Here is an 8,437-nt window from a genome sequence, read left to right on the forward strand (position 1 = left end):
CCCGCGGACGCTGTGGTAGCGCCCGGGAGCAGCCGCGTTCCGCTGAAACGTGGAATTATTATTTCCATTGGAAAACGGAATTATTTCCATTGGAAAACGGAATTATTTCCGCTGAAACATGGAATTATTTCCATTGAAAATTTGAATGATTTCCATTGAAACGTGGAATTATTATTTCCACTGAAAAATGGAATTATTTCCGCTGAAAAATGGGATTGTCTCCATTGAAACATGGAATTGTTTCCATTGGAAAACGGATTTTTCTCCATTGGAAAACGGAATTGTTTCCATTGGAAAATGGAATTATTTCCACTGAAAAATGGAATTGTTTCCATTGGAAAATGGAATTATTTTCATTGGAAAATGGAATTATTTCCATTGAAACATGGAATTATTTCCATTGAAACATGGCCAGGGGGGTGGGCTGGGGACCCTCCAGAGCTCCCTTCCCACCCCAACTATTGTTTGATTCTGTAAATGACAAAAATCATTGTAATTCACATTTAAATAGATAAATAAATCACTATTCCGTGATTCTGCAAATGGCAAAAATTGTTGTAATACACATTTCAATGCAAATCGCTATTCTGTGATTGTGCAAATGGCAAAAATCGCTGTAACTCGCATTTAAATAAATAAATCACTGTTCTGTGATTCTGCAAATGGCAAAAATCATTGTAATTCACATTTAAATGTAAATCACTATTCTGTGATTCTGCAAATGAAAAAATCAGCGTAATTCACATTTCAATGTAAATCACTATTCTGTGATTGTGCAAATGGCAAAAATCGCTGTAATTCACATTTAAATAAATAAATAAATCACTATTCCGTGATTCTGCAAATGGTAAAAATTGTTGTAATACACATTTCAATGTAAATCACTATTCTGTAATTCTGCAAACGACAAAAAATGGTTGTAATTCATATTTTCTTTATTTTAGGGATTGGCTTTTACCCTCCTGGAGCAGGAAGGGCTCCTGTCAAGCCCTGCAGAATTCCCAGCTCTCCTGCTGCCCTCATTCCAGCATTTGGGCAGCCCCATGGGGAACATCCCCTTCACAGCACCATCAAATCATTGAATAATTTGGGTTGGATTTCTGGTTTTATTTATTTTTAACCCTTTAGCCATCAGGCCGCTGCCTGGCTTGGTTAAACCCAGCTGCAAGCCCAGCTTTGGGGTCCCAGGGAGAGAAGAAAAGTCACAGTGGGTTTGTAGCGCCTGTGGTCACAGGGGAGGTGACAAAAATAAATATCTTCATTTGGGTCTGGATGTCCTGTCAGAGCACTGAGCTGCTGAGCTGTTGGTGGCAGAGGTTCCTGACGTGCTCAGAAGGTTCCAGGTGACTCTGGCCGGGTTTCCAGGAGCTCCTGAGGTGCCGAGGTGTTCATGCAGAGGTTCCTGAAATGCTCTGAAGGTCCCAGGTGACCCAGGCCAGGTTTGCAGGGACACCTGAGGCGCTGAGCTGTTCATGGCAGAGGTTACTGAATTGCTCTGAAGGTTCCAGGTGACCCAGGCTGGGTTTCCAGGAGCTCCTGAGGTGCCGAGGTGTTCATGGCAGAGGTTCCTGAAATGCTCTGAAGGTCCCAGGTGACTCTGGCCAGGTTTCCTGAGGTGATGAGCTGTTGGTGACAGAGCTTCCTGACGTGTTTTGAAGGTCCCAAGTGACTCTGGCCAGGTTTCCAGGGACACCTGAGGTGCTGAGCTGTTCATGGCAGAGGTTTGTGAAATGTTCTGAAGGTTCCAGGTGGCTCTGGCCAGGTTTCCAGGGACATCTGAGGTGCTGAGCTGTTGGTGGCAGAGGTTCCTGACAATGTTTTGAAGATCCCAGGTGACTCTGGCCAGGTTTCCTGAGGTGATGAGCTGTTGGTGACAGAGCTTCCTGAAATGCTCAGAAGGTTCCAGGAGACCCAGGCCAGGTCTTCAGGGACACCTGAGGTGCTGAGCTGTTGGTGGCAGAGGTTTGTGAAATGCTCTGGAGGTTCCAGGTGACTCAGGCCAGGTTTCAGGGGCACCTGAGGCATTGAGCTGCTCATGGCAGAAGTTCCTGACATGTTTTGAAGGTCCCAGGTGACCCAGGCCAGGTTTCCAGGGACACCTGAGCTGTTCATGGCAGAAGTTCCTGACGTGCTCTGAAGTTTCCAGGTGACCCAGGTTTGGAGTCCCAGAAGCACCTGAAGTGATGAGCTGCTGGTGGCAGGCATTCCGGTGACTCAGGCCAGGTTTCAGGGGCACCTGAGGCATTGAGCTGCTCATGGCAGAAGTTCCTGACATGTTTTGAAGGTCCCAGGTGACTCTGGCCAGGTTTCCTGAGGTGATGAGCTGTTGGTGGCAGAGGTTCCTGACATGTTTTGAAGGTCCCAGGTGACCCAGGCCAGGTCTCCAGGAGCTCCAGCCCCACCTCCCTGCCCTGCTGGGTGACAGGTTTGGGGTCCCAGGGAGAGAAGAAAAGTCACAGTGGGTTTGGTCACAGAGGAGGTGACAAAATCAATCATAAAGATCTTAATTTGGGTCTGGATGTCCTGCCAGGGCGCTGAGGGTGATGAGCTGTTGGTGGCAGAGGTTTGTGAAATGCTCTGGAGGTCCCAGGTGACCCAGGCCAGGTTTGCAGGACCAAAGCACCCCCAGGTGGCTTTGGGATGGAGCTCCCCGTCCCTCCTGCTCCTTCAAACCAAGATCCCTGAAAACTTCAATAAAAATGTCAGGAAATTGCAGTTTCCTGCACGGTTACACATCTGTCTCCCTTCCACACGTGAAGATCTCCTCGTTTATTGCCGTGCTTTTGTCACCTGGGTTCTTCTCTGGGCTTTCTGCATTTTTCTCGGGGGTTTCCAGATTCTTCTCTGGGGTTTTCATGTGTCCTTCCGTTACATATTGCATGTTGGGTTTGGGATTTCCAGCTAAAACACAACAGTCATTTATTTATTATTTATTATTTATTATTTATTATTTATTATTTATTTGTTAATTATTAATCATTTATTATTCATTATTTATTATTTATATTTAGTATCAAGAAATTATAACATCATCATAATCATCATCATCATCATCATTATTATTATTATTATTATTATTATTTAGTATTTAGTATTATTTAGTATTTATGGTTCCCACCTGCTCTGGCCACAATCAGCAGCAATTAAATAAACCAAGAAATGTTTATTATAATAAAATAAACAAGAATTATTTATTATAATTAAGCATTATAATATTAATTGAATATTATAATTATTATAACATTTATAAAATTGTCATAATTATTTATTATTATAATTAAATAAACTTAAACCAAGAATTAGTTGTTATTGAAAACAAGAAGATATTTACAAGAATATGTTAATTAAAGATTTTTACCTTGTCCGTTCTTCTCATGGCCTGGACTGTCTTCGTTAGATCTGGATTTATAACTCTCCAGTGTCTGCTCTGAAACATCATTTTCTGCAGGAAAAAACCCACAAAAATGAATTTCAATAATTAAATTATTTCCATTTAATGAAATAAAATCAGTAAAATGAAATAATTAAAATTACAAATGAATTTAAAATTAATTCATGAAATAAAGAAGATAAGAAAAACCCCACAAAAATGAATGGCGAGGGTGAGATTTTTTTCCCCCCATTATTCCTTCCCACCCTCTGCCTTGAGCAGAAAAATCCTGAGAGAAGAGTTAAAAAATGGGGATTTTATCAGCTTGACAGAGATCATCATCTCATACACCATCATCTCCCAAAAATCCTGAGAGAAGAGTCACAAAATGGGGATTTATCAGCTTGACAGAGATCACCATCATCTCATAAAAACCCAGAGAGAAGAGTTAGAAATTGGAGATTTCTCAGCCTGACAGAGATCACCATTATCTCACAAAAATCCTGAGAGAAGAGTTAGAAAATCAGGATTTCTCAGCCTGAGAGAGATCACCATCATCTCATACACCATCGTCTCAGAAAAATCCTAAGTGTTACAAACTGGGGATTTCATCAGCCTGAGAGAGATCACCATCATCTCATAAATATCCTGAGAGAAGAGTCACAAACTGGGGATTTATCAACTTGACAGAGATCACCATCATCTCATACAGCATCATCTCATAAAAATCCAGAGAGAACAGTTAGAAAATCAGGATTTCTCAGCCTGACAGAGATCACCATCATCTCCCAAAAATTGTTAGAGAGGAGTCACAAGATGGGGATTTTATCAGCTTGACGGAGATTACCATCATCTCCCCAAAATCCTGAGAGAAGAGTTAGAAAATCAGGATTTCTGAGCCTGACAGAGATCACCATCATCTCATATGAACACCATCATCTCAGAAAAATCCTGAGTTACAAATTGTGGATCTCATCAGCCTGAGAGTGATCACCATCATCTCATAAATATCCTGAGAGAAGAGTTAGAAAATGGGGATTTTATCAGCCTGACAGAGATCACCATCATCTCATAAAAATCCTGAGAGAAGAGTTAGAAAATCAGGATTTCTCAGCCTGAGAGAGATCACCATCATCTCATACACCATCATCTCAGAAAAATCCTGAGAGAAGAGTCACAAAATGGGGATTTTCTCAGCCTGACAGAGATCACCATCACCTCATACAGCATCATCTCATAAAAATCCTGAGAGAAGAGTCACAAAATGGGGATTTTCTCAGCCTGACAGAGATCACCATCACCTCATACAGCATCATCTCATAAAAATCCTGAGTGAACAGTTAGAAAATGGGGATTTTATCAGCCTGACAGAGATCACCATCATCTCCCAAAAATTGTTAGAGAGGAGTCACAAGATGGGGATTTTATCAGCTTGGTGGAGATCACCATCATCTCACAAAAATCCTGAGAGAAGACTTAAAAAATGGAGATTTTATCAACTTGACAGAGATCACCATCATCTCATACAGCACCATCTCATAAAAATCCTGAGTCACAAATTGTGGATCTCATCAGCCTGACAGAGATCACCATCATCTCATAAAGGTCCTGAAAGAGTCACAAACTGGGGATTTCTCAGCCTGACAGAGATCACCATCATCTCCCAAAAATCCTGAGAGAAGAGTCACAAAATGGGCATTTATCAGCCTGACAGAGATCATCGTCACCTCCCAAAAATCCTGAGAGAAGAGTTAAAAAATGGGGATTTTCTCAGCCTGAGAGAGATCACCATCACCTCATACAGCATCATCTCAGAAAAATCCTAAGAGTTACAAACTGGGGATCTCATCAGCCTGAGAGAGATCACCATCATCTCATAAAAATCCTGAGAGAAGAGTTAGAAAATCAGGATTTCTCAGCCTGAGAGAGATCACCATCATCTCATAAAAATCCAGAGAGAAGAGTCATAATTTGGGGATTTTATCAGTCTGAGAGAGATCACCATCATCTCATACCCCATCACTTCCCAAAAATCGTGAGAGAAGAGTTACAAACTGGGAATCTCATCAGCCTGAGATCGCCATCATCACATAAAAATTCTGAGAGTCACATTTTTGGGGATTTCTCTGCTTGACAGAGATCACCATCACCTCCCAAAAATCCCGAAAGAGTCCCAGATTGGGGATTTCTCAGCCTGGGCACCTCAGGGATGGCCTTGAGCCCCCAGTTCCCGTTCCTCACCTCTCTTCCACAGCCCGTGAGCTTTCTTCAGCTTCACCATGAACAGCAGCACAATGATGAGCAGCACCAGGATCAGAGCAGCCACCAGGAAGGGCAGCAGGAGATTCTTCTCCTTCCTCAGGAGTCCTTTGGGTTTGGGATTTTGCTCTGTAACACAGGTTTGTGCTGTTAAATGTGCTGGGAATTCAAACAGGAATGATTTCACCCCAGTGATGCATTCCTGAAAAATCAAGTTTCTTTCCTGCAGGGGAAATCTGATTGGAGCAGAGACCTTTTTGCAGTTACGTATATTTTTTTCCTTTTATATCTATTATTTATTTATAAATAAAAGGAAATACTTATAGATTTCCTTTTCTATATATTTCCTTTTCCTTTCCTTTAGTTATGTCTACTTTTTCCTTTCCGAAATCTTCCAGTGATCGTTTTCATCAGTTACACTGGTTGCTAGAACAAATTGATTTTTCCACCTGTGCTTCCCAGAATTTCCTCCCTGCTAACCCATTCCATTCTCTGAGATTTTCTAAAATCATCCCCTTTTGCCACTGCTTGAATTTCTCTCTTTCTCCAGGCAGCACTGACAGAACCAGAGCACACAGCCTCGAGCTGCACCGAGGGAAATACGGGTTGGATATTAGGAAAAAGTTTGCTAAAGTTTTTTTTAGAGAAAGGGTGATAAAGTTTTTCACAGAAAGGGTGATAAAGTTCTGGAATGTTCTGCCCGGGGAGGTGGTGGAGTCCCCATCCCTGCGTGTGTTTAACAAAGCCTGGATGTGGCACTGGTTTGGTTGAGGGGTTTGGCCTGGGCTGGATTTAATGATCTTTAGGGTCTTTTCCAACCTGGTCATTCTGTGATTCTGTAATTCTGTGATTTTGTGAATTCTGTGAACAGTTGTTGCACAGTGCCATCTAGTGCAGCCCATCAGAGCATCCCAGCCTGGCTCCCACCCTGCTCCTGCCCTTTCTCCTCCAAGGAGAGGGATTTTGGCAGGGAAAAGGAGGGAACAAGCAGGAAATGCTGTGCTCTGTGTCCCACACTCCTCTGGGATGTGGCATGGAACGCTGTGCCCGGCAGCATGCCTGGAATTGTGATTTCAGGTTTGATAAACTCAGGTGGCTGAGACCAAACTCACCGTGCAATGTGGCGTCTGTGAGGTTTGGCCGGGCTGGTGCTGAGCTGGGAACAGCTGGATTCCCTGGGGATGCAGAGGGGCTGGAAACTTCTGGATTCTCTGGGGATGCAGAGGGGCTGGAAACTTCTGGATTCTCTGGGGATGCAGAGGGGCTGGAAACTTCTGGATTCTTTGAGGATGCAGAGGGGCTGGAAATTTCTGTTTTCTCTGGGGATGCAGAAGGGTTGGAAAATTCTGGATTCCCTGGGGATGCAGAGGACTTGGAAACTTCTGGATTCTTTGAGGATGCAGAGGGGCTGGAAATTTCTGTTTTCTCTGGGGATGCAGAAGGGTTGGAAAATTCTGGATTCTCTGGGGATGCAGAGGACTTGGAAACTTCTGGATTCTTTGAGGATGCAGAGGGGCTGGAAATTTCTGTTTTCTCTGGGGATGCAGTAGGGCTTGAAACTTCTGGATTCCCTGGGGATGCAGAAGGGTTGGAAAATTCTGGATTCCCTGGGGATGCAGAGGGGCTGGAAACTTCTGGATTCTCTGGGGATGCAGAGGGGCTGGTACCTGCTGGATTCTCTGGAGAACTGGAAACTGCTGGATTCTCTGAAGGGCTGGGAACTTCTGCATCCTCTGAAGGTCTGGTTGCTTGTTTGCAGCCTGAAGAAACCCCCCCAAAAAATGACAAAAATCAGAAGAGGCTTTGCCACCGAGCAGATCCTTGATAAACCACCCTGCCCTTCTCCATGCTCTGGATTGTTTGGGTTTTCTGCCCTGCTCCATGTCCTGGATTGTTTTTTGGATTTTCTGCCCTGCTCCATACTCTGGATTTTTTATTGGGTTTTCTGCCCTGCTCCATGCCCTGCATTGTTTTTGGGGTTTTCTGTCAGATCAAGGGTCTCACTTCCAGTCCCACCTCTCAGAATACATTTCCTGCCCTTTCCTGCCCTCGCTGCTCTGAAATGAGGAATCACATGAAACGCTTGGCTGTGGGGAGCTTGGGCAGGAGCTGCTGCTCAGCTCTGCCACCCATGAACAGCCCCAAACCCATTTTTGGCCTCAGATTCCTCATTTTAAAGCAGACCCCACACTTCTGTGTGTATCTGTATCATTTTCACCAGCTCGGGGCAGTGAAATTGCAGAGCAGAGCTGCAGTACCTGAGCTGGGGAGGTCCTGGAAGGGCAAAGATGCCGCCAGGCTCCGTGCCCCGAGCGCAGGGTGCTGGATGATGCAGCTGGCTGTCACTTTGGGGCTGTAGCTGAGGATCCTCAGGGTGCTCCTGGTGCTCCATTTCTTCCCATCAGCTCCCAGCTGGTGCCTGGTGTCACCTGCAAATCCATTGGGAGAGAAAAAGAATAAAATGGAATGAAATAAAATAGAATGAAATAAAATAGAATGAAATAAAATGGAATGAAATAAAATAGAATGAAATAAAATGGAATGAAATAAAATAGAATGAAATAGAATAAAATAAAATAAAATAGAATGAAATAAAATGGAATGAAATAAAATAGAATGAAATAAAATGGAATGAAATAAAATAGAATGAAATAAAATGGAATGAAATAAAATAGAATGAAATAAAATGGAATGAAATAAAATAGAATGAAATAGAATAAAATAAAATAAAATAAAATAAAATAAAATAAAATAAAATAAAATAAAATAAAATAAAATAAAATAAAATAAAATAAAATAAAATAAAAT

The 8,437-nt window shown here is 42.8% G+C and overlaps 1 protein-coding gene across 1 annotated transcript in view; it reads right to left on the reverse strand.

The window, feature by feature from the left end:
- Positions 1–2,642: 2,642 nt before the first annotated feature.
- CRTAM (cytotoxic and regulatory T cell molecule) overlaps positions 2,643–8,437 on the reverse strand; it is a 17,120-nt gene continuing 11,325 nt past the window's right edge. Inside the window, exons 5-10 of the mRNA XM_031063524.1 lie at positions 7,888–8,058; positions 7,297–7,389; positions 6,750–6,984; positions 5,612–5,760; positions 3,359–3,442; positions 2,643–2,901 (exon numbers count right to left, since the gene is read on the reverse strand). Coding sequence (XP_030919384.1) covers positions 2,729–2,901; positions 3,359–3,442; positions 5,612–5,760; positions 6,750–6,984; positions 7,297–7,389; positions 7,888–8,058 — 905 coding nt within the window. The 3' untranslated portion in view covers positions 2,643–2,728. The remainder of the gene's footprint in view (positions 2,902–3,358; positions 3,443–5,611; positions 5,761–6,749; positions 6,985–7,296; positions 7,390–7,887; positions 8,059–8,437) is intronic.

The sequence above is a fragment of the Geospiza fortis genome, unplaced genomic scaffold, assembly GCF_000277835.1.
Source record: "Geospiza fortis unplaced genomic scaffold, GeoFor_1.0 scaffold262, whole genome shotgun sequence".
In the NCBI taxonomy this organism is placed as follows: Eukaryota; Metazoa; Chordata; class Aves; order Passeriformes; family Thraupidae; genus Geospiza; species Geospiza fortis.